This window comes from Pyrus communis, chromosome 5, assembly GCF_041283825.1.
Source record: "Pyrus communis isolate YQ-2024b chromosome 5, ASM4128382v1, whole genome shotgun sequence".
Taxonomy (NCBI): domain Eukaryota; kingdom Viridiplantae; phylum Streptophyta; class Magnoliopsida; order Rosales; family Rosaceae; genus Pyrus; species Pyrus communis.
The window spans coordinates 14,948,491-14,973,878 of NC_142569.1; the positions used below are offsets into that span (position 1 = coordinate 14,948,491).

At 37.1% G+C, this 25,388-nt stretch overlaps 5 protein-coding genes across 10 annotated transcripts; 4 read left to right on the plus strand and 1 right to left on the minus strand.

Moving 5' to 3' along the window:
- The first annotated feature begins 703 nt into the window (after positions 1-703).
- LOC137726214 (metallothionein-like protein 4B) lies at positions 704-1,518 on the plus strand. The gene is made up of 2 exons (XM_068465100.2): positions 704-882; positions 1,164-1,518. The coding sequence occupies exons 1-2, from the start codon at positions 791-793 to the stop codon at positions 1,327-1,329; spliced, it is 258 nt and encodes an 85-aa protein (XP_068321201.1). The 5' UTR covers positions 704-790; the 3' UTR covers positions 1,330-1,518.
- Positions 1,519-1,694: 176 nt separating this feature from the next.
- On the minus strand, positions 1,695-4,861 carry LOC137726213 (uncharacterized). Its single transcript, XM_068465099.2, has 5 exons — positions 4,515-4,861; positions 3,635-3,818; positions 2,462-2,668; positions 2,009-2,203; positions 1,695-1,925 (listed from the first exon to the last, which is right to left on the minus strand). Exons 1-5 carry the CDS (start codon positions 4,595-4,597, stop codon positions 1,785-1,787), a joined length of 810 nt encoding a protein of 269 aa, XP_068321200.1. The 5' UTR covers positions 4,598-4,861; the 3' UTR covers positions 1,695-1,784.
- A 1,279-nt stretch (positions 4,862-6,140) lies between these two features.
- Positions 6,141-11,670, plus strand: LOC137726483 (uncharacterized). 2 transcript variants are annotated; one of them, XM_068465420.2, is made up of 10 exons: positions 6,163-6,740; positions 7,309-7,354; positions 7,451-7,535; positions 7,645-7,690; positions 7,776-7,874; positions 9,016-9,084; positions 9,164-9,488; positions 9,592-9,743; positions 10,227-10,422; positions 10,519-11,670. In XM_068465420.2, the coding sequence occupies exons 1-10, from the start codon at positions 6,270-6,272 to the stop codon at positions 11,250-11,252; spliced, it is 2,223 nt and encodes a 740-aa protein (XP_068321521.1). In that variant the 5' UTR covers positions 6,163-6,269; the 3' UTR covers positions 11,253-11,670. The 2 variants fall into 2 exon arrangements, with proteins under 2 accessions (XP_068321520.1, XP_068321521.1); XM_068465419.2 differs by having other exon boundaries at positions 6,141-6,740; positions 10,227-11,670.
- A 3,110-nt stretch (positions 11,671-14,780) lies between these two features.
- Positions 14,781-18,501, plus strand: LOC137725265 (putative serine/threonine-protein kinase PIX13). Of its 3 annotated transcripts, none has more exons than XM_088694539.1 (7): positions 14,781-15,252; positions 15,380-15,510; positions 15,851-16,248; positions 16,834-16,969; positions 17,110-17,252; positions 17,505-17,628; positions 17,780-18,501. In XM_088694539.1, exons 2-7 carry the CDS (start codon positions 15,444-15,446, stop codon positions 18,232-18,234), a joined length of 1,323 nt encoding a protein of 440 aa, XP_088550665.1. In that variant the 5' UTR covers positions 14,781-15,252; positions 15,380-15,443; the 3' UTR covers positions 18,235-18,501. The 3 variants fall into 3 exon arrangements, with proteins under 3 accessions (XP_088550665.1, XP_068319996.1, XP_068319997.1); XM_068463896.2 differs by lacking the exon at positions 14,781-15,252 and having other exon boundaries at positions 15,314-15,510; positions 15,851-15,882; positions 15,916-16,248; XM_068463895.2 differs by having other exon boundaries at positions 14,864-15,510.
- Positions 18,502-21,333: 2,832 nt separating this feature from the next.
- LOC137725264 (putative galacturonosyltransferase 3) lies at positions 21,334-25,188 on the plus strand. 3 transcript variants are annotated; one of them, XM_068463892.2, is made up of 9 exons: positions 21,334-21,530; positions 21,842-21,894; positions 21,998-22,058; positions 22,683-22,733; positions 22,814-22,951; positions 23,117-23,254; positions 23,343-23,677; positions 23,771-24,719; positions 24,831-25,188. In XM_068463892.2, the coding sequence occupies exons 1-9, from the start codon at positions 21,468-21,470 to the stop codon at positions 25,104-25,106; spliced, it is 2,064 nt and encodes a 687-aa protein (XP_068319993.1). In that variant the 5' UTR covers positions 21,334-21,467; the 3' UTR covers positions 25,107-25,188. The 3 variants fall into 3 exon arrangements, with proteins under 3 accessions (XP_068319993.1, XP_068319994.1, XP_068319995.1); XM_068463893.2 differs by having other exon boundaries at positions 21,391-21,530; positions 22,840-22,951; XM_068463894.2 differs by lacking the exons at positions 21,334-21,530; positions 21,842-21,894; positions 21,998-22,058; positions 22,683-22,733 and having other exon boundaries at positions 22,848-22,951; positions 23,043-23,254.
- Positions 25,189-25,388: the final 200 nt, after the last annotated feature.

Genomic DNA, 25,388 nt, shown 5'->3' on the forward strand with positions numbered 1-25,388 from the left:
TTCATCAACAACATTATAGATATTATAGTCAACTTAACCATCAATAATTAGGTGTAAGATTTTAACAAAAAAAGTCTCGGTGATATTAAAAGTAAATACCTCATCTATATTTTGAATGTAAAACCTATTTCTCCTACAAATTTGTGAAATATAACAATAATTTTAGAAATATTTCCAAGAATAGTAAAAGGAAAGGGTGAATTATTTCCCTAATGAATTATGATCATCAAGTTGTTGCACCATACATGCATTTTATTTTTTTTATTTTTCATAATTGTTAATTAACCCATCAATTTTATCAATTGATTATCAAGTGCACAGAAATATATAACTCCTTTCATTACGTAGATAAAAAACTCAGATGGTAGAAGATTACTGTAAAATAAATAAATATGAAAAATACCAAAGATTTATCAAATTAAAGAAAAGAAAGTTCGAGTTAAAACACTTTTTGACTTTCGAGCGAGCATGAGATAAGCACGCATACGAGCCTGGAATTTTCAGGAACAATATTTTCCCCTGAATTTAAATGATAATTATCTCTTCACTTTTTCAATAAAATCCCAATCTCTAGAAGGATGTTGAATGTTTTGTGTACGTGGTGCAACTACAATACATGCATGGAAAAATATTGCCACCTCCACAGTCTCGAATCACCAGGATATCTATTATCTGTGCGAACGAATACGGCATGCATCACACATGTCCCTTCTTCCAAGCAGTATAAAAGGAAGCAGTTAGTTCTAGCAGCCGCTAGCTCTCTCAGTACATCTCACAGCAAGAAGCAACAATGGCAGATACAACCACAGCGGGAGGTCTCAAGGCCAGCTGCAACGACCGGTGCGGCTGCCCTAATCCGTGCCCCGGTGGCTCCTCTTGCAAGTAAGTAACTGCTTAAGAAATTGCATATCTGATATGTTGTAAGACCTTCAGATAGTTGGTATGTTAAATTACCAGACTTTTGGATATTATATTTGGTTATGAAAATATCGTATTTGGTTAGCAGATTCCACATCAATTGAGATATACTATGTTTTTAGATTCCATTTGGAATTAAACAAAATGTTCTGCCATAGTTTTCGAAATAATTTCATCGATCTGATGATTATGATTTGCAATTTGACGCATCTAACTCTTTGTTACGTACTTATATGTATTTCCAGGTGCGCAACCACCTCCGACCCCACGAGCGGGGGCGACCACATGACATGCTCCTGTGGCGAGCACTGCAGCTGCAACCCATGCACTTGCGCCAAGAGCGCAGCCACGGCTGGCAAGGCCAAATGCACATGTGGCGCGGGCTGCGCATGCGTCTCTTGTGCAGCCTAATGGTTCAGACTCGGGAACCCCCAAGTATCTAAGAAGAAGGTGTAATTAGCTTTAGACAGCTTAAGTTAAGTTCCATCGCGGTTGACGGATAGTGTCGTGTAATCAAGTAGTTATAAACCCTACTGACTTTATGGAGTTTTGGAATGGTAGAATAAGTAAATAAAGTGTGTTGTAAGTGTTTTATGTTTCCCCTCTTTGTTCCTCCTTAGATGATTATTCCTCCTCACAATTTCAGTTATCGATATTATTGATGCTGAAATCCCACCAAAGCAATGGGGTTCGATCTCCTTTGGAAGATTACAATAACTCTGAGAATCGAGAGACATAAATAAACAAACGGAAGTATTTATAAGGCGATAAAAGGATTTGCGGAAATCATTATCCTTTCAATTAGTCCAAACTGGACAGTCAGTAAAAATTTAGCACAAGAATTTAATCTTACAAGGCTGAAAGAGTTACAAGTTAAAGCCATCTCCAATCTGATAAGTTAATGTTCCTTCTTTCCACACTTGATTTTCCAGGTATCTCTCGTAGTAGCTAACTTCCCCATTAGTCTTCACAGACAATGCCGAGGTGCTTCGAGTGCCATAGTGTCCCTAAATATGCAAAACAAAGCATTTGAGAGGTTCTGTTGAAACACATACAAAAGCTGCATGGGGAGATAGATAAATGGATTTACCAACTGAGGGGCTTTCTCCACAAATATGGAGCTGAGATGGTGCTCCAGTTCCGGAGGATATATGTGAGGCAGGAGGCTTTCGTCCTCGACTTTAACCGTGTTCGTCATTAGTTTCTCAACCATTAATTTTATCGGAAGATCGTCGCCGCTGGATTCCATAAGTATCTCTCTGAAACTATCGCCTAGCAGTTGAGCCTGCAAAAGAGGAAGCCGAATCAAAACGATACGCGAGATAACTCGGAAGTCTGTAGCCCGGGGATCGAAAGTTAAACAAAAATATAGAGATGGAAACACAATTGGGAGTGCAGTTTAAACGATGCAGGACCACTCGGGGTCCGTTGTGTTGGATGCTGTCGTTCTAATATGGTAGCGGAGTCGGGTTCCAGGTTCCGATCCGAGGACCGATATTTTACTATTTCAAAGCAAACAAGGTGGAACAAGAAGCTTTCTCACCTTAGGCCAAGGAGAATCTAGTTGTGCATTTGACAAGACATGGATCCCGGGAGAGACCTCAGTGACAAAATTCCTGTCCTCCTTCGGTCTGTTGGTTACATAAACCATGGTCCTAGAACAAAGATCGGCCAATATCAGGTTAAACCCGTTGTATTGATCCGCCTCCTCCACAACTTCATCGGCGAACTCCATGGGACTTTTCTTGCTCTGCAATCACAAAAAGATGCGACAATTATCCGAGGAAATTTCTCAGCTTGTCTCTAATAAAAGGAATTAGTCTGATGAAACATTAAAGTTTAGAGTTTAGATTGGAAATCACTATGCTTAGAAGAAAAAGGAATAGCAATAAACCAAGAAATATTGATTGATTGTTGAATTCACTAGAGAAAATCAGACACAGAATCAACAACAACAGAGCCTTATCCCGTTAAGTGGGGTCAGCTATACGAATCTTATTGCTCTTAGTTTTGCACCAAGTCTTCCGTTACTTCCATACAGAGAACCAACATAAAAATAAGAAGAGAACATTATTACCAACGAAATTTCCTTTTCGATATTATCTGAAGAATTGGCTGGCAATTGAATCACATGTCAGAGTTGAAGCTCTCTGTAGTACATTGCAGTAAAATCATTCACCCTACTCAAACAATAACATCAATAAGAACCTAAAAGTTAACTAACCACGTAAACACAAATTGGTAGAGTAACTTTCTTCACTGCCAATCTAGAAGGTTGGGGGGATGGAGCCTGCTCCATAACTTCATATAAGTTAATAAGTTTTCACCTACACCTTAAATCTTGAACCTTTATAGTTTGTTTTCTGGTTTGCCGAAAATATGATACTTAAATCTGAAAACGAATCAATTTTTAACCAATCCGACACTAGAATCCTAAGTTTAAGCTCTAAATGGCTGCGTTCTTTAAATCCGGCCGGGAGAATAAATGGTGTATCACAAGCTCATTGGACCCCTATACTTCAATGTTCCACCAAATTTCCCATCTATTATCTCCCTGCACATGGGAATTCAGCTTGCAATCCATTACACTAACTAAAGTACCCAAAATCCCATCAATATATGCAAACAAAACTTCTTGCCAACAGCTGATAGAGAAAATCAAACAAGCAGATAGAGTGGGTGAAGCAAAACATATGAAATCAAACAGGATAATCACCTCCAAGAATCGAACCGGAAGGTCCCCTCTGCTTTTAGCTTGAGCAAGCTTCTGAACTTCTCTAACATTTGTTATAAAAGCCACCTTACCATCTCTGGTGCAAGCCAGCCATGTCCCACCTGCCAATCCATCTCTTCCCCCTAAGATCTCCCCTCCTTCCCACCATGCCAGAGGCTCTGTTGGCCTCCAAAAACCAAAACCAAAGCAACACCCACTTGAAATTTTAGCTCATTAACTCCATCGAACCAAATCAAATTCAAACAGGAAATATAAAATTAACAACAACCCATAAAATCAAATGAAATTCAAGCAGAAAAATAAAATTCAGAACAACCCAAAAGAGCCATCCAAAAACCAAAACAAACCCACTTATAGTTTTAGCTCACCAACCCCATTGAATAAAATCAAATTCAATCAGAAAACAGAAAATTAAGAACAACCCAAAAATCAAAACAACCCCCTTGCAGTTTTAGCTGACTAATCCATTGGATAAACTGATTTCAAATTCAATCAGAAACATAAAATTAAAAGCAACCCAGAAGAGCCATCCAAAAACCAAAACAAACCCACTTGTAGTTTTAGCTCACTAACCCCATTGAATAAAATCAAATTCAATCAGAAAACAGAAAATTAAGAACAAACCCCAGAATCAAAACAACCCCACTTGCAGTTTTAGCTCACTAATCCATTGGATAAATTGATTTCAAATTCAATCAGAAACATAAAATTAAAAGCAACCCAGAAGAGCCATCCAAACAAAACCAATTAACCAAAAAACCCACTTTTACTTTTAGCTTAGTCTCCCGATTGAATCAGATCTATCATCAAATTTCAATCAGAAAATAGAAAATTAAGAACAACCCAGAATTGCCACACTCACCTGCTGTGAAACTCGTCCCTGTTGAGCAGCAGAAGGAACGGGTAAACTGGGTGATTTTGCCACACGAACGCAGCTATACACATTTTGTAGCCTTTTTTTTTTTTCCCCCCACAATTTTTACTTCGTTTTTGCAGAGTTTTGGTTCCTCAACGCTTACAATCTACAACGATTCTGCGTTGAAGGACGGTCCATCGTGATCTCTCACTTCTCTCTCCACGTCGTGAGTTGGCCCCACTGAAACGTGGGTCAATAGCTGCCTTCTTGGGGGTAAAGCTTTGCACTTTTTCAGGATTTTACGTGGGATTGGCGGTAAGGTTTTGATTCCAAAAGAGGAAACTTTTTTCGCTGCGGAGGATTTTGTGTCACATATTCAAAAGAGATGCTAAATTATTTAAATCAGTAATACGGTAATAAAAGACAGTATTAATATTTTCCAACCAAGAAGTCAAATCTGATGTGGCATGACATGGATTGACATCTCTCATTCTTGCTGCCAAATTTGACAGCACCTTCAGATTTTTTTAATTAATTATTAAATTCGTTTTATTAATTTTTTATTAGTTTAAAACATTATCCTTTTGTTTCTTTTCATTCCCAATGCAAAGAAAGTACATGAATTATTATTTTATATTTAAAATTTGACATATTGGTTGGAGAGTAAAAGTTTAAAATATGTCAAAGGGCCATGGAAGCCTTTAAATTTAAATTTTAAGTTTCAAATTTGATATCTTCTTTGGAGATGGTCTGAAGCATACATTAAATGTCTGTCTGATTCATGTTCTAACAAGACCCAAAGAAGCAATGCTTCATTTTACAATGATAAGATGAAATTTACATGCATTTTGGATCCTCTATTTGTGTTTTTAGTACATATTAACTCAAGGCCACGACGTTAAACAAGAATAAATGTCGAGAACAAAAGTGGAACATGTAGAACAAGAAGGGGAGATAAATGTCATAACCAATGAAAACTGTGAGATTCTAGTTTGACATTAAATGACAACCGAAAACATAATCAACATGCAAGTTAGATTCTTGTTAATATAACGATAGTCACGCTCACTTGAGTCTTTAAAAATAGCCTGTCACTTGAGTATCTGGAAATAGTGAAGATTGGTAAGCTCATTTGAATCCCCTATCGTCTCCCAATTACAATCTTACAACTCATTTCAGGTTTCATTTTTAAAATTTACGCAAAATTTAATTACTTTGAGTCAATTAAGTAAAAAAAAATTTCTTTACTACTCTTCCACGAGGATGCGGTATAAATATTTTTGGAGCGACAATAATAACGAAACTATTCGTACTTGTAAAACAACCTATTTATGTTTTATAATCCGCTCTTAACTGTTTTGTCAGATCAGTCGACATTAAAACACGTTGTGGTACCTCGCCTCACAAAGCTCTTGTCTCTTCCGTCTGCAATTCCGCCACGTCGACGGTCGAAGGTACACAAAAAGACAAAAACCCAGTCAGTTCTCAGAACCGGGAGGTTCCCCTCTGACACGGCTCCCATTCCAGGCATCTCCCGCAACACGTGTCGATTCACCACGCGAAGGCAGTGTAAATCACGTGATTCGCATGCACCTTCCGTCGCCAAAAGTCATAATTTCCCACATAAATAAAGTAAAAAAAGATAAATATAATTAATTTTTTTAAAAATAAGACGCTGTTTGTTGTCTGCCTAGAGAGAGAGGAGGAGAGGAGAGAGAGAGAGAGAGAGAGAGAGAGAGAGAGAGAGAGAGGGCACCAAAAATGGGTAAGGTAGTGGAGAGGAAGAAGAAGAAAGGACGGCCCTCTCTTTTGGATCTTCAAAAACGGACTCTCAGAGAGCAGCAGGAGCAATTGCAACAGCAGCAGAAGCGAAAGCCCAACCCTGCCCCTCATTCCAACCCTAATTACAGGACTTCCCCTGCCGACTCCGCCCGCGCTTCCCTCCGTCGATCCACCCGCCGCAACCCTGACCCCGACGGTAATTCAAACGACGAGGAGGAGGATGAAGACGAAGACGAAGACGCTTCGGCCGGGAAGCGCCGCGAGAAAAAACTCAAGCTGGTCCTCAAATTGCCCCCCAACAATCAGAAGTCGTCGGCCAATTCCGCGACTCGGAACTCCCACGGCGGCGGCTCCGAGTCCAATGACGACGACGACGGCGACTACAGAACCGACCGGAAGCGCAAGATCAATGCGATCGGCGATGGATCTGGTCTCACTCACTCTCAAAAGGTATTTCAATTTTGGGGCTTTGGGCGAAATGCCCAGATTTTCAATTGTCTTTTTAATTTTCGCGGGTTCGAAGCGCCAAAAAATATACCTCCTTTTTAACCCGGTATTTTTCTGTGGGTCTGGAAAACTATACGTTGACATTATTATTTCAAAATTCCTTGAATTTCGCACCTTTGAACTATGTTTTATTTCAGGTGTTTTTCTTCTAGAATCTTTAGTAAATAGGGTTGACCTGGTGGGTCTTTATTGAATTTCTGCAGAGCTGCATAAATTTCCCAAAAAGTTTTTAACTTTGATCATAATTGTCAGTGTTTTTCTTAGATTTTGTTGATTAGATTCATGTTTTATTTACTAACCCTTAATGATGATTTGACTGTCATATCTATCGGCTAAAGTTTAAATTTGTCTTTTGTCCTTTTTTTCCAATTTTATAATTTTTATTTCACAGCTTTGGCAAACTGTATTATTTGCCCCTTATGGGGTACTTTGAATCCCTTTTCACAGCCAACAATGGAAAATATAAATTTGCTGTTTTTGGGTTGCCAAATTTAATTTTTCACTTTTGCAGGGTGAGAAATCAATTCCTGCTGCAAACCCACCAAGCAGCCTCCAAGGTGTGCTTTTACTGGAAACAATTTTGATTTTTTTGGATTGGGATTTGGATTTTGGAAGCTGTGTTTTGTATATAATGGGGTTTTAATCATGTGCAGGAGGGGCTACAACGTTGGACCCTGGACCCTCTACCCCTTTGCCTGATAAAAAGTTGCTGCTGTTCGTTCTTGTCAGGCTCCAAAAGTGTGTTTTTGGGGTTTTCTGGATTTGTGCTATGCTTGCTTTGCTGCAGTAGCTTCTAGAACATCAGAGTTGGATGATGTTTGATTGTGTTTTTTCAATTTTTTTTCAGGAAGGACACGTACGGAGTGTTTTCTGAACCAGTGGACCCCAAAGAGGTTGGTTTATCTTGTGGTGACACATTAACCTCCAGGATTTGTGTAAAGATTTCTTTTTTGTTAACTTTTATTCTATGTTATGCAGCTTCCGGACTACCATGAAGTAATAGAGCACCCTATGGATTTCGGGACGGTGAAGAAGAAACTTACGAGTGGAGTGTACTCCAGTTTGGAACAGTTTGAGGTCAGCTTACACCGATATCATCTTCTTTTAGTCCTTCTTGCATCATCTGTTTGAGATCTCTATTATTTTATCCTGTACTGGTGTGATGTGTTTTGTATGCCAATTGAATAGGTTGATTATGAGAAGTCCTGATTTGGAATGAGGTTTCCTTGCAGTTATTTTAATAGCATGTTACCCACCTTATCAGAGTTTGTCGGCTGAAAATCCATCCTGCATGTCTTCTAGTGGTCATTTACATTTAATTGGTTAAGTGACCATTGGATTAGTTTTTCTTCTAGTAACCATTTTCATCGTGGCGTTACGAAGTACTTTGATCAGTTGTTAGTTAAACAATAAACACTATAAACTCTAGTCTATGTACGTTCTCGTTTCATTTTGGTTTTATTTTGAGCTGCGTACTTAGTCCAGTACGTACTTTTCTCTAACTTTCACAAAATTTGCACTTTGTTAAATGTCATTTGAGTAGGTCAATATACAATGCGCATTGGGAATTTGAGAGTATTAACTTCAACAGTTCATGTTTTTCCAGCTTAGAACCTTTTCAGTTTGGAGAGTTAATTACTAAAGATTCTATTCAGAAGTGAAGCATAATTGGATGGCTCAATCTTCACTTGTTAACATGATTGTACCTAATAAGAAAGATTCCACTGTATTGCTTTCCCTGAATCAAAAGATCAGTCTTCTGATGTATTTGTCGAAAATGCTCAGCTAGGAGTTTATGTGTAGATGCTCAGCTAGGACATTATCAAATATTCACACCTTGAAATTCGGGCCACCGACATGTTGCTTTTGTAGTTATCAACTGCATAATTCGCTCCTTATTTAGTTTAAGCAATAACAGTTTACCATGTTTGATTGTCATGCAATGTTTGCTTCATGTTGACCTTGTATGTTCCAAAAATCTATTTTTTGCTTTAAAATCATCTTCTTTAAAAAATTTTGGCTTTCTTTTGGTTCAGACTGTTGAAATTCTAGTATGTAGTATCTTCATGGAGTACATTGTAGCCAATTCTGTCTTGGACCGCTGAACATTAGCAATAGAATTTGGTGGTGCCATTGACGAAGGGATGATTATCTAATTTTTCATTTTTGCTGGAACATTGGCATATCAGAATTAAAAATCGATTTTATGATCTTGCAGGATGATATTTTCTTAATCTGCTCCAATGCAATGCAGTACAATGCCCCAGATACCATATATTTTCGACAGGTACAGTTAGATCCAGCTCCTTTCTTACTTTGTTTGAGGTTATCTGTTTGTTGTCTGAACTTTGATGACTACTTTCCAGGCACGCTCAATACAAGAGCTTGCGAAAAAGAATTTTGAAAATTTGAGGCAAGACAGTGATGATAATGAATCAGGACCAAAGGTCGTTAGAAGAGGTAGACCACCAACAAAAAATTTGCATAAAAAACTGGGCAGGCCTTCCTTGGACCGTGCTGGTTCAGAGTTCTCAAATGCCACTCTTGCTACTGGGGCTGAAAATGCCACATTGGATCATAAAAAAGGATCTCATCTTTCAGACAAGTCTGGTTTGACAGGTTCACGGAATAATGATGTTTATACTAATTGGTTGACGGATAACAAGTTTGAGAGGAATGATGACGTCGCAGGTTTGATATGCTTTTATGTGCATCAATTCTGGTATTACTTGTTCATTTAATAGGCTTGGTGGGTCATTGATTAATATTGATCTTAAATCTGCAATTATTTCAGGTTCCACGAAGGCTATTTCGAAGCTAGGGAAAAAACATTTTGTGTTTGATGAGAACAGGCGTAATACATATAATCAATCTCATCCTTCAGCCAGCGGACAAGAGTCATCTGTATTGACTACATTCGATGGAGAAAGGAAACAGCTAATGCCTGTACGTATACAACTTTATGCATTTCTCTGAGTTCATACTTTAGTTGGTGCCTGAATTTTGCCACAACTTGTATAAGAACTGTGTATATTGGTGTCTTAGATATGTTTTAGGGGTTATACTTATTTGCTAGTGGATGGTCATGACCCGTCTGGGGTGTTAATTTAAGTGGAAAACCCATACTAAAGGAAAAAGGATATTTAACTCTATATTACATACAATTAAACCATGCGGTGGGTTTGGATTTTTTTGCTGCCCTGTGAGAGATTTTCATTGCGGTGGTTTTACACACCCCAGCACATCCTGCTTCCTGCCTTTTGATGGATGATATTATGTGGTCTGCTGACTTGTCAGTTGTGTGGATTTTGATTTGTGTGGTCTGCTGACTTGTCTTTTGTGTGGATTTAAATTTGTGTGGTCTCTGACTTGTCTTTTGTATGGATTTAAATTTGTGTGGTTTGCTGACTTGTCTTTTATGTGAATCAGGTAGGGCTTCACTCGGACTATGGTTATGCAAGGAGCCTGGCTCGATTTGCTGCAAATCTTGGACCTGTTGCGTGGAACATTGCTGCAAAGAAGATTGAAAGGTCTTTACCCCCTGGGGTTAAGTTTGGCCCAGGTTGGATTGGAGAAAATGACGTTGCGCCAAATAGGCCACTGCAATTAGCCGCAGCCTCGCTAGGTCAGCCATCTTCATCAGAGCCCTTTCCCATTCGTCCAAATGCATCTTCTGCTGCAACATCATGCTCTGTTGAGTCTAATGGAGATAAATTGTCAGAGAAGCCATCGGGACATAACTCGTCAGAGAAGCCATCGGGACATAACTCATCAGAGAAGCATGTGCCTTCTATTCCTTCAGCAAATACAAGCAGTCCTCTTCCTCTGTCTGCTACTACCTCATCACCCCCCATTGTTGCTAATAAATCTCCTGAACCCCTCCCTGGAAAAGTAGAAACTGCTGAAGGATCAAACGCTCATACTGGGTTTAATATGCCGAGCAGCAATCTTGGTGTAATGAGACCGAGGCCTCCATTTCAGATGCATCAGAATTCCGTATTCCAACCTGGGATCAACGGATTTAACGGCACATACGGATTAAACATTCGTGCTCAGATGGGAAAGCCAGTTGGAGTGGCCAGGCCCGGTGGTTTTAACTTCCAGCCGTCTCAAATGCTCGACGCAGTCTCTAGGACTAACGCTAACTTCCATCCAGCTACTTCAAACAGCTTAACTTCAGAAGAAACTAAACTCTCCAAAACTCCAGGTATAATAAGCTCTTCCAGTTCATTTCCAAATTCAGTGAATGAGGCAACGGCAGCACGGACAATGGGGACTCTTCCTCGGCCATCTTGGCAAGGGTTGTCACAACAGCAGAAACCCAATTCAGCATTGACGCCACAACAAAAGCCCGACTCAGTTCCACCAGACCTGAATGTCAGGTTCCAGTCCCCAGGGTCCCCTAGTTCTAGCCGGGCTGATTCAGCGCAGCCGGATTTAGCATTGCAGCTGTGAGATTAATCCATTTTTTTCCTCCCCCATTACGATTCTCCTTCGATTAAGTTAACCAATAGAATGGTGAGTGATTCAAGTTGACGAGACCATAGGCGGTCTCTCTGCGTCGTCGAGCGCATCCCCACTCGACTGTAATGCAAAGGAGTAGATTGTTCTTGTACAGTATTAATGTATCCTAATGCTAATTGTTCGGGGGCAAAAGTAAAAGAAAAAGTTTGATTTGTGAGGTTAGAAAGAAACCATGATGTAGGCAGGGTTTAGGATGTTTGTCTGAAGAAGATGTACTGACTATTCTTAAACTTAGAAAATCCTTGTGTAATCCTGCAAGGAGTGTAATCTCCGCTGATAATATTGTTATTTCACACATTTGAAATTTTTGTTATTAGCCTGGAGAAATAAAGTTTGCTTGAGATTGTAAGCGGTGAAATTGTCCTGATGGTTAGGGGATTTTAGCTATAACTCACTGTTTCTCGGGTTTATGTAAATTACAGTAGAACATAGTTTGTATAAAAAAAAAGTTTGATTGAGATTATTCAATGATGTGTTTATAAGCGTCAGATTTGGAAGACATGATTGATTTTTGTTTTAATTGATGTTTTATTATATGTAATTGATGACACGTTATATGATTTATAAATTTAGTTTATCAAAATTGTTGAAAGCATTGCTTTTCATTTTATATTTTATTTATTTTTTATTAAGGGGTATAATTAATTTTTAATTTAAAAAAAATATCCAGTTATGAAAAATGGGATGATGAGACAATTTTTCTTAATGGGACAGTGATGATGGACAATTTTTCTTACCGTGGGCAGTGGGCACATTCTTATTTTTTAATGTATTACACAGTTACTTTTCAAAAAATTCTTTACCATCCGTGGTTGTTCTTTTTATCGGTTTGAAATTGAATATTTCATTTAAATTTTGAGGAATTTCGATTAACGTGCGGAAAAATTCTTTTATGTTACGTAGTATTTATAGAGTAGCATTAGATGATTTAAATTGATTTAAATTATTGCGTTAATATAGTATTTTGAATTCAAGTTATTCAATACTCGTAATATTTAATGATACGTAGCACCGAATTAAAACTCCTAAGTGCACCCCATTTATAATTGTGAATAAGCCTGCCATTAAAGTAAACTTAACACTTATTTAAGCTTGAAAAGACTCTTGCACCCCTGCAAGCAGTGCGCACATTGGTTGAAGAGGATCATAACAACAAAGTATTATTATTGCAAGCAATATTACAATAGCAGGAATCGAACTTGAGACGTTTAGTAAACTAATAAATACTTTTAACTAAGTTACAAACTCTTTGTCTTATGGTGTTAATGTGAAATTACAGGTAGAGGTTCGAGCTTTTGTTTCATTGTTATCCTTTTGTTACTTTGGATGGTATTATCCAAACACTAATTTTTACCTCTTACATATTTTCTCAATATCGTTCATCGAATCAAATAAATTAAAAAAAAATCAATAACTTAAATTAATAAAAATATGTGAAAAATAAAAACGGATACGTCAATAACATTATCCCTTCACCCTTACTTTTTTTAGTAGACGTGTGAACGATCTAGATAGTGTGGGTACACATTTTCTTCTAATGGAATTGTCTTCAGTTTTGGTCGTGACTCGTAAGTCGTATCCTTGTGAAATTGTCTTGTTACTTAAATGTCGGCCACAGGTTTGACATTGGGAACAAAATGTCTTGACCTGAGGCAGTGGATGACCCATGACCATGAGAGAGAGAGAGAGAGAGAGAGAGAGAGAGAGAGAGAGAGAGAGAGGGAGAGGTAGTGCTGTCTTTATGCTCTTGGAAGGGAGCTGGTCAACAATGGCACGATGTTTCTAACTCAATTGCTCAATCTAAACATAACAATTAATGGTGTGACAAGCAGCTGGCACCTTGGAGGCCATGTCGAGTCCCTTTACACACGCATTTGAATGATTGCGAGTGGTTAATATGTTGCAAACCCTTATTAAGATCACGTAATTTTTAAACGTGTAGACTAAATTTTCATTAATAATATAAAAAATTGGTCGGTTTTTCAATCTCTTTAGACTAAAATCAAAAGATGAGTAATCCTTTCTTTCCGGAAAAAGTTGTCTAAGTTAAATGGCTAACAAGATTTGGCTTCTATTTGGATCAATTCAAATATTCGGTGCCTAGTCAAATACTCAATTAGCTAATGTATTGACCCAACTTACATTTTGCAAACCCTTATCACCTTTATATTTGCCTGGAATTATTGTGCTTCAATGAAACAACAACACAAACTCTAGTTTTCAGGACCAACACTACACCATCCGTCACCCCCCAAAGACATTGTCAATGGGGTTGCAATGTGTCATCTAATCTAACTCCATTTACCATTTTTGTTCCAAAAATTACGGTGTTCTGTTGATGACCTCTTTGAAGGGTACTCTAATGGAGAAAATATCGATAAACACTTTTTTATTTTTAAAGAATCTGGTGCAGAATATGCACTTTCTAAGCATAATGATAAACGCAACTCACTTGAGAAACTCTTATTGAAATCCAAATGTTTCATAAAAAACAAAATATTATGTGTTTCTCTAAAAAACACTTTAAAACTCGAAAAGCATATATAACTTTTTTCTGTTAAATGTATCATAATTCTTTAAAAAAAAAAAAAAAAAAAAAAAAACAAAAACGCTTTAGTCATTCCCCCAATTCTTAACAAACACGAAGTCAACGTCAAGGAGCACAATTATAAATTTTTAGCAAAACTTTAATTAAATTTGGCTTACAAATTTCATTTTCAGGTGGCAAATTGGAAACGAATGACAAAACTTGTCTGGTTCCCACACTAATAAAATAATAATTTGAAGGTAGAAGAGAAAGACTTTCTTTTGCTCAGGACAACTTACTATCTAACAATAACAACGTAACCATCACAAAGAGATTCGGTAGTTAGGGACGAATTTTAGATTTCTATTCTGCACCACATGTTTTACGTTCATTTTTTAGCATTGGTGAATCATACGATGATAATCAAGGAAGGCTAAAATATTTTTGTGAGTTTTCCCGACTTTCGAAAGAATAAATTGCTGTGATGAAGCTTACGTCAAACCCTTTTAAAAAAAAAAAACTAATAAAAAGAGCTTGAAAACTTTGAGTTTTAATGATAACGACAAAATAAAGGGTAAAGTAAATAGTACCATAATTGATTTTTTAATGTAAAAATATAATTTTTTAAAAAAAATAAATAGTACTGTAAGCTTTTCGTTAAAACTCTTAAAAAAAAAAAAAAAAAAAGTAATAACAGCCTGCTCTCAAATTTATTAGTATATTGCGCGCTTTAATTGTTTGCATTGAATTGAAATTCTGTGTGCTGACCAAACTGACTTACAAATGGACGCTGAGTGTCTGCCCTTTTTCATTCATTTTTATTTATACGGTCACGATTAAGTTACGTTAATATTTTATATTAATTTTTTAATATAAATAATAAGATAAAAAATAATAAAAATATAAAATATTGACGTGACTTAATCGTAATCGCATAAATAAAAAGATACGAAAAAAGTACGGTAACAGTGCGCAGAGAATCTGCCTTCCCTTTACGAGTAATTCCGGCAGTTGACTTGACTTGGAAAGAGAGTCTGGAAATTCTGCACTACCCGCCACCAAGCTCTTCACCTTCTTCCTTAAGACTCAGTCTTTACTCGCTTTTCTTTTATGCTCAATTGGCTCACAAAAACCACGGCCATAACAAAGTCATAGCCTTTTTTTTTCTTCCTTCTGTGGGTAAGTGGGGAGAGAGAGAGAGAGAGAGAGGGAGAGAAATATCATTTTAGTGGTTGAAGCTTTCAGGAGGTAGAATCCAAGAGTAGCCTTTTTTTCTTCTTCTGGGAAACTGGAGGGAGAGAGAGGGAGGGAGGAGAGAGAAACATCGTTTTAGTGGTTGAAGCTTTCAGGAAGTCTGGGAAACTGGAGAGAGAGAGAGAGGGAGGAGAGAGAAATATCATTTTAGTGGTTGAAGCTTTCAGGAGGTAGAATCCACGAGTAGCCTTTTTTTCTTCTTCTGGGAAACTGGAGAGAGGGGGGAGAGAGAGAGAAGAGAGAGAGAGAGAGGGAGGAGAGAGAAATATCATTTTAGTGGTTGAAGCTTGGAGGAGGTAGAAAGGAGAAAGAAGAAGAAGAAGAAGAAGAAGAAGAAGAAGATGGGGAATTGTTGCGGTTCTCCAGTTGAAAACCCAACACCAGTAACTACCGGTGATCTCAGTATAGGTAAAACCCACAATTACTATTTTTATATTTTGTTGTTTTCTTTCACTAGATTTCATAAATTTTTCAACTTTTGATTTGGGTTTTTGTTGTATTTGATTTTGAGCAACGCCCATCATTAATTGAGCTGCCAATTATGTTTCTAACCTGTGCCATTGACCAGTAATTACTAAATCATGAATATTGTGGCTACTGGATTTCAAGTTACTATAATTGGTTCCTGCTGGAATTTGTTGGATTTCTAGGAAAAGCTGATGTTCTTGCTGCATGTCAAATGGGAAAAATGAAAAATCCATGGGTTTTAATTTGAATGTTATTTTCTGACTTTGTGCTACTTCTTCAGTGGTCAGCAACTTATCTCAGACAACCAGTAAGAATATCAGCAACTTATCTCAGACAACCAGTAATAACATCAGCAACTTATCTCGGACAACCAGTAATAACACATCTTCAGGGGAGTGTACTGTATCCCGGAATAGCCAGTTCTCCGCTGCAAGCGGCGAGGAGGCCAGTGCACATGGGCAGATCTTACCCACCCCAAACTTGAGGATCTTCAGTTATTTGGAGTTGAAGGTTGCAACCAGAAACTTCAGACCAGATACAGTGCTTGGTGAAGGAGGTTTTGGGATGGTCTTCAAAGGCTGGCTCGAGGACAAGGCGCCGTCCAAGTCAGGAAAATCAACAGTTATCGCGGTGAAAAAATTGAGTTCTGAGAGCTTGCAAGGATTTGAGGAATGGCAGGTAAATTAGCTGCACCTGAGGGAATTGGTGGTGCTCAATTGTTTTGTATTAGCACTTGTTCAAGGAAATGAGATCTTAAGGGTTGCAGTTCTGATTAGATATGCTAATCGAAAGTGTAAAGTAAAATACTGATCCTTTACCAAAATTAAACTGTAAATAACAATTTTTGTAGCTACAATCACTGTGGTATCCACTGACCTTTCGGAGGGCAGAGTGCCGATTGGTTAATGCAGCTGGTGCCCTGAGTCCACAACAATTTAAGGGAGATATAGAGTTCTGTAGATGATAAAGCAATGCCATGATATGCAGTTTCTTCAAATTTGATTAGGCGATATTGTGGATTCTAGTTTGAATAAAAAAAAGGCTAAGTCGAGCGACATTATTTTGCCAAACACCCCTCAACTCAAGCCATAATCTCTTTCCTGCATTCTTGGCATGCATTGCACACACACATAAATATTAGCCCTTGGCAGACTTCTGGCCTGTTTTATCCGTCTTCTGGGAGTATAAAGCAGTGTGTGTCAACTGTCAAGTCAATTTAGTTAACGCATTGTATCCTTATCCGAGTGTTCTTTGCCGGTGCAGTCAGAGGTGAATTTCTTAGGGCGACTATCTCATCCTAATCTTGTAAAGCTATTTGGATACTGTTGGGAGGATAAGGAGCTGCTTCTTGTTTATGAGTTCATGTCAAAGGGTAGCTTGGAAAACCATCTATTTGGAAGTAAGTAAAGAAGCATAAATAAGTTTCAAACATTACAAGTTATACATGCGCATCTTCCTGTGTGCAGGCATAAGGTGTTTAGTTTACAAACATAGCAAGTTCGTTCTTCACCTTACACTTCATGTTTTCTACTTTTGCAGGGGGATCGGCTGTTCAGCCACTTCCATGGGATACACGGATTAAAGTTGCAATAGGAGCTGCTCGAGGCCTGGAATTCTTGCATACATCAGAGAAGCAAGTTATCTATAGAGATTTCAAAGCTTCAAATATACTTCTTGACGGGGTAAAATTCTATTTGATTTATGAACAGTTATCAAGAATTAAGCTAAGAAACGCTTATACGTTTCATTTTCTTACCATCAAAGTGCTTCTCCGATTGCTCAAGAGATCTTTTTTCATATGTTCAAACCTTACCCATGCCACATACTCATTTTTATCCACCATATTGTTGAAATCATTTCTAATTCAAAAGTTGTTGATTGAAAAAAAAAGAGAGACAAATTAGACTTATTTTTTACTTTTTGTTGTACTGCAGTCATATACTGCCAAGATATCCGACTTTGGCTTGGCGAAAATGGGTCCTTCAGCAAGTCAATCGCACGTGACAACACGGGTTATGGGTACATATGGTTATGCTGCTCCTGAGTATGTTGCCACAGGTAATTCTACATAACTTATGGAATTTGTGGGATCCTAACACCAATTGGTGGAAAGGGTCAACTTTTTGATGCTGGATTGGCAAAGATTTAGGCCAATTACAAAATTCAAGTTCGAGCCATGACATTCCTAGTGCCATGTTTAATTTTACAGGTCATCTGTATGTGAAAAGCGACGTGTATGGTTTTGGTGTTGTTTTGATCGAGATATTGACCGGCTTGAGGGCCCTTGATACACATCGTCCAAGTGGAAAACAGAACTTAGTAGACTGGATAAAACCATTTCTTTCAGACAAAAGAAAACTGAAAAGCATTATGGATCCCCAGCTGCAGGGAAGATATCCTTCCAAAGCTGCCTTTCGAATTTCTCTTCTTTCTCTAAAATGCATCGAATCTGAACACAGAAACCGGCCATCAATGAAAGATGTTGTGGAGACATTGGAACGGATAGAATCGGCTAATGAACTTACAAGGGAACCAAGGCCTCGTTCTACTCATCCTATGACTCATCGACAAGGCCAGAAGCCGTTGCATCATCGCTCTCCACTTCACCCCAGGCAAGATGGATCTCAAAGCTACCAACAGTCACACCAGGTTCGAGTGAAGTAACTCTAGCACGACTGCTGTCAGGAAATATTGTGTCAAAAAGTTTCGATTTGTTCATTTATGTATCTCCTGGGAGGTTAGATTAAGCTTATTGTTGTGTTAAACTGGGTGTGTTCTGTTAGCAGTGACACTGTAATTATTGTTTAGCTTCGGTGATTAAGCTTCAAAACTTGTAAGCAGAGTAATTAGTTGTCATTTTCTGGAAGGGAAATTTACCCTTCCATTTTGTTATCAAGTTTAAAGGTTCAAGGACAAAATATTTTACTGTCAGTTTACCTTTTGTAGTTTAAATTTGTAATGTTGGTATTACAGCAACTTCAGTACAAATCATGTAAAATATAGAGACGTTACATTAATTTAACAATGGTGATGTTTACACTAGTTGTTATTAGAATGCTACTTTGAGTTATGCATTTAAAATAAGTGTAAACGTACGGACTAGCTCATAATTCGAGGTGTACAATGGGCGAAGTCAACACAAATATAACATGAGTACAGGCCGTTTTAAGTGCGTCATGCACAATACACAAATGGTATTTGCTACTTAAATAGATTCTCTCACTTTATGATTTAGACTAGATATTAGTTAGTTATCTGAAACATTGTCATGCGATTACATTTTGTATCCCATTAGTACACATATGATGTTCATTTAGTGCCCGTGCATTTAGTGCCCAATCAATTATATGTTTTCTTTTAACTTGATTCAATTTATTAGTAAAATGGCACGCACAATCCTTCAAATCCTTCATATCTTGTAGTGCAGTTGTATACTGTCAAGATATCTGAATTTGGCTTGGTCAAGATGAATAATTCAGCTAGTCAATCACATGTGACAACGTGATACATATGATTATATTGTTTCCGAATATGTTCCCACGTGTAATTATATGTAACTTATGGAATTTGAGGACTCCTAATAAAACCAATTGTTGGTAAGGCTCAAATTTTTAACATCGGTTCTTGTTCTACTTATCATATGGCTCATCTTCAGGCTAGAAGCCGTCCCATTTTTAATCATTTCGTGTCATGGTTGTCCCACTTTAAACGAGTCGTAATATTGTACAACTTGAACTATAAATAAGAAATGTCTAAATTAGAATCTCCTGCATTTTTTAATACTTTTAGATTAAACATTGGTTCAATTTTAAGATTTGATTAAGCTGTCTTAAACAATAGCCACCTTAAACAATAGCCACATCAGCATTTTTACATTTACTTAAATTACATGTCATTATTGTATTTTTTAAATTAAAATGCTAATTATTGAATTTTAAATATATTCTTTTAGATTGATATTTCTTTGTACGTGACCTTTATTTTAGGAAGTAGTTTCTGGTTTGTTGCATTTGATGAGAACCTGGATTTCTCTCCCATGTTTGATTTTGTGATCTTCCATTTTTGAATTTTGAATGGGTTTATCCAATTCAATTAATGGTTGTTTTCACAATTTTATCTTGTTATCATTTGAGATAATTAGACGTATATGTAATCTACTATTTACTCTTAGTTTTCGGCAACTTAATGCTGGTACGTTTTGCTATTTACTCTCAGTTTTCGGTGGCTTAATGTTAGTACGTTGAGCAGGTTTCATCAATATTCTTTACTGCTTCAGGTGTTATCAAGAGGCTGGTACATTGATCCATCTTCTTAGTCTTTTAGTAGTTTATGTAAATACAAAATTGCTCTAAATTATTACTTCATAAAGAAAAGCTACGTTCTTTGCCTACTAAAGCTATGATCATTTGCAAATTTTAATTTGTGGAGAGGGTTTTTTATTCGGCAATTTTTTGAATTTTGAAATTCAAAGATAAAGATGATATGTACCTCATTAGTTTTCCAAATTGCAAATAAAGATGATATGTATCCCATTAATTTTCAGGTTTTGTTTCTATTTGGATCCCTCCTGGCGTTGGAACGTTGGAAAAAGAAAAACGAAAAAAAGGCAAAAAAATTGGAGAAACTCAAAAAGCAAAAATTGCCGAGTTGTTTGTGATAAACCAAAGAAGCCTGGATCAACTATGCTTGCTGCTACAGTATAATCTTGCTGTGATATTGTTGTTGCTGTTTAGTCCACTATGGATAAGGAGTTCGAGACTTATATTGAATTGTAATTTGCGTATGTCTTGTATATTAGTACAAGGATTAGGAGTTTACAAAAATCTGTTCTTCATTGTATCTTTCAGTTTATTCTTTGATCTTTTTTTTGTTTTGTTGAAAATAAATATAAACGTACCGATAATATATATAAACGTATCAAATACGTACCAAGAAGATATATAATGTAACATACCAAATATGTTTTTTTTAAATAAATATAAACATACCAAAAATATATAAATTTACCAAATACATACGAAAAAGAAATACAAACGTACAAAATACGTACCAAGAAGATATATAAAAATAACGTACCAAATACGTATATGAAGAAATATATGTACCAATTTTTTTTAAAATAAATATAAACGTACCATAAAGATATATAAACGTACCAAATGCATACAAAAAAGAATACAAACATACCAAATATGTACCAAGAAGATATATTAAGTAACGTATCGAATATGTACCAAGAAGAAATATACGTTTCATGTGTCATTTGAAAGACTTTTTATTGAAATTGAATACTACAATATTTATCTACAAGATTTTAGGAGTTTATATATAGTATTTAAGAATTAAAAGGTATATTAAATATAATGGCAAGTCACGTTCATGTGTACTTTGAAAGACTTTTTATTGAAATTAAATTCTACAATATTTATCTACAAGATTTTAAGAGTTTGGTGTATTATTTAGGAATTAAAAAGTATATTTATATAATGGCAAGTTGGGTAATTTTACATTATAAAAAAGGCTACATGTCATACCTAAATTCTAGAAAAATGTTTAATCAAAACTTTAAAAGACATAAATATTTAATCTCAAAATTTTAAAAATTAGGCATCTGTATTCAAACGCCCTATGTTTGAACCACTAAGTTTGTTTATGCCTATAAATTTAAATATCTAACTCAAATTATAGCTCAGGAACTATACACGTGACGAATATAAAAATTAAAATTAAGAGGTATAATTGCCTAAAAAATATTTAAAAACTAAAAGGGTAAATCGGCGAAAACATCAAATTAAAAAAGGAGCAGGACGGCATGTCGTCGAGTGAATGGGAATTCAGAAATAGAGGCGACGATCTCTCTCTTTCTGTCCATCTGTCTCTCTGTCTGTACATCGGCAATGGAAGTTCTTCCGAGAACGTCGGCTAGCTTCGCTTCTCTGCTTATCCTCTGCATCTCATTGGTAACAAGTTTACTCTCTCTGTGATTTTCTAGGGTTTTTTTGTTTCTATGGCGGATCGATTTCCATAACTTCCAGTCGCAGATCCCTCTTTATTATGCATATAATCCGCTAATTATTCATCTAATTGTATTAGTCGAGACCGATAGCTCAGATTCTGCTGTATTCTCTGATTGAATGATTAGTGCTAATCTCGGTTTAGTGATTAGTGTTATACCGTTGGATCATTCACTTATATGAGCAGTTTCTGGTTATGCATCAATTTATTTCAGATTCGGTATTAAGTTCTGCTTTTGATGAATCAATTAATTCAGGTTGCCTTCCACTGTGACCTAGTTGGAGCAGATGTATCTGATGCTACAACGCGGTATGTCCCGCTTTGTTCTTGGTTTTACGGAATTGCTTCTGTTGTTTTTGTTTCAATTTTTTTTCTCTTATTGTTTTAATTATTGTTAGTGATTTTAATTCAGACAAAGAGATATCAGTAAATACCGATCGCTATGTGACTGCGAGCAATGTCGAGATAGCAAGGTTTGTATCCCGTCTTTCCTCATTTAATGTTAATTTAGTAACTATGCATTTGTGGTGATGCTAGTTTAGTTGTACCAGCCTGTAGGAAACACACATGTTTAGTCGCCTATGTTCGTTTTGCTTTCATGGCCTTGCATCCAGTTGTGTTATATTTTTTATTTGTTGAGAGAGTTCTTAGTTTGGAAACATTTGGGGCCATTTAGAAAAGGACAACGAAATGGAACCTAAGTTGGGAATTATAGTTTCTGCATAGCTTCTCGGAATTAGTTATATAGATTACTAGATATTTATTTTATGAGAAAAGTTATCCTTTGTCATTTTCTTGATGATCTAGGAAAATACATTACACGGAAGGATATTTCCAGAGGAATTTTATTTGATCTACAATCGTTTAAGTTACCTTACTGGGTTGATATATGAGAGATAGATTGATCGCTGAAGTGATATAGAATGACTGGTAGAATTCATATGATTGGTAGAGTAGAGTAGATTGATCGCTGAAGTGATATGATCTGTGACTGACACCCACAAACCCTTCATTCATATGTTTATCTTTATCGTCAATTGAAGTGGCTATGTAAACATCTCATATTGCCAAATCTTTACTATATGCTGGCTGAGCAGGGAGAGGGTGCATCTTCCGTTATTGGAGCCAGCACTGTTCCAGATGAAAAGGTAATTGATAACGGGTACTTTTTCTTTATGTTTGGAGTATATGCCATTGGTACTTATGTCTTTTATCCCATCCTGAACAGAATATTGACATAATTGCAACATACAGCAACAATCTTGGAGCTGTGCAAAGTGGTAGGGTTAGAATGGGGGACCTATCTGCTTCCTGGGTCTTGGAAAATCCTATTGATGGAAAGCAGGAACATCCAAAGAGTTTTCAGGTATTGAATATTCAGTTTCTAATCATAGCTGAAGGAAATGAGGGTCGCATAGATTGAAATTTCACAACTTCTACGTATCTATTTGTCACAGGCTCTTAGTTGAACTGGATTGGAGTTGTGATAGAAACATGATAGGAAATTAACTTAGTTAATGCTACTTTCCAGATGGTGGAGGATTCATCTCAATCTGGAATGATATTTGAAGAAAAGACTCAGCATCCTACAGATGATCATCAATCTGGAGAAGGTGAACTCCCATATCCTCGCCTATCATCAATGAGCCCAGTGAAGCTCAAGCGTCGGGTGAATTGTCAAATGCTTCTTGTTTTACTTCACTCTATTCATTTTGTTCAGTTGGGTTTGAATTCTGAACGTTTTCCTGGCCCATTAGGTAATGCGGCAAGAAAGGAGGAATCTTCGGACCGCAGAGTTGATAGGAAAAGATACAGAAGCTAATAACCAGATGGCTGCAGCAGCAATTGAACGATCAAATGACTTTGACCCCCTAGTCAAGGGAAAGTACAGCATATGGAGGAGTGATTATGAAAGCCCAAATTCTGATTCAACCTTGAAACTTATGCAGGACCAGATCATAATGGCCAAAGCTTACGCAAACATTGCCAAGTCTAAGAATGAAACCGATCTTTTTAATTCTCTCATGAAACACTTTAAACTCAGTCAGCATGCTATTGGAGAAGCAAGTTCAGACCTTGAGCTTCATTCAAGGTTTTTCTATTCCTTAACTGCTTGCAAGCTTACCAGGGTCAGTTTTGATTTTTCATGCAGAGTTTTAATTTCATTTCTTTTTTCTTTTACCAGTGCATTTAATCGAGCAAAAGCAATGGGCCGTGTTCTCTCCGCGGCAAAGGACAAACTATATGACTGCCTCACTGTGGAAAGGAAGTTAAGAGCCATGCTTCAGTCAACTGAAGAGAAAGTAAATGATTTGAAGAAAAAGAGTGCATTCTTGATTCAGCTTGCTGCAAAAATAGTCCCTAAACCATTACATTGCCTTCCTCTACAACTTACATCTGACTATTTCTTGTTGGGTTATCATAATAGAGAGGATGCAAACAAAGAAAAGCTTGAGGATCCTTCTCTCTACCACTATGCCATATTTTCTGATAATGTTTTAGCAACATCAGTGGTTGTTAATTCTACCGTAGTGCATGCGAAGGAACCCAACAAGCATGTTTTTCATGTAGTCACTGACAAACTAAATTATGCTGCTATGAGAATGTGGTTTATTGTCAACCCTCCTGCAGGAGGAGCAACAGTCCAGGTTGAAAACATTGATGATTTCAAGTGGCTGAATTCTTCTTCGTGTTCTGTTCTCCGTCAGCTTGAATCTGCCAGACTTCAAGAATATTATTTCAAGGCAAATGATCCTTCTTCCCTCTCTATTGGTTCTGACCATCTCAAATATCGGAATCCAAAATATTTGTCCCTGCTGAATCATCTGAGATTCTATCTTCCGGATGTTTACCCGAAGCTGGATAAGATTCTATTTCTGGATGATGATATTGTCATTCAGAAGGATTTGACACCTCTTTGGTCTGTTGATCTTCACGGGAATGTAAATGGTGCAGTAGAGACCTGTAAAGAGAGCTTCCATCGGTATGATAAATATCTCAACTTCTCAAATCCATTAATCTCTGCGAACTTCGATCCCCATGCTTGTGGCTGGGCGTACGGCATGAATATCTTCGACTTGAAGGAGTGGAGGAAGCGAAACATCACTGGAATATATCATCGTTGGCAAGACATGGTAAAATTCATCACCTTTTCCGTTCTTCCCATTATTTTCCATTTTTCATTCTCAAGTTCTTAAGATATTCCCAATTAAGAAACTGTAACTGATGGAAGAACTGTTTTGCAGAATGAAGATAGAACTCTTTGGAAACTTGGGACATTGCCACCAGGACTTATAACTTTTTACAACCTGACCTATCCGCTGGATCGGGGTTGGCATGCGTTGGGACTCGGCTATGACCCAGCCCTCAACCAAACAGCGATAAAGAATGCAGCTGTGATCCATTACAACGGAAACTACAAGCCATGGTTGGATCTGGCTATTTCAAAATACAAGGCATACTGGTCAAAATATGTAATGTTTGATAACCCTTACCTTCGACTTTGTAGAATCAGTGAATAAAAACCTACCCTCCCCCCACCACACACACACGCTCTTGTAATATTCGTCGTCGGAAGAAGAAATGGAAATTCGAAATTCTTTATTTCGTTCGGAGGCGTTGCCATTGTAGTCTAGGAAGAGAAGATATTTTTGCAGATTGGAAACCGTACTTATTATTTGGGAGTGCTATTAACAGCTTCCAAAATCTAATCCATAGTCTCGAGTGTGAAAAATTGCCGAAAATCATATTAAGAAATACACTTTTTATCATATGCTCGTTGATGGTTATGGTAGTTCTCTTTT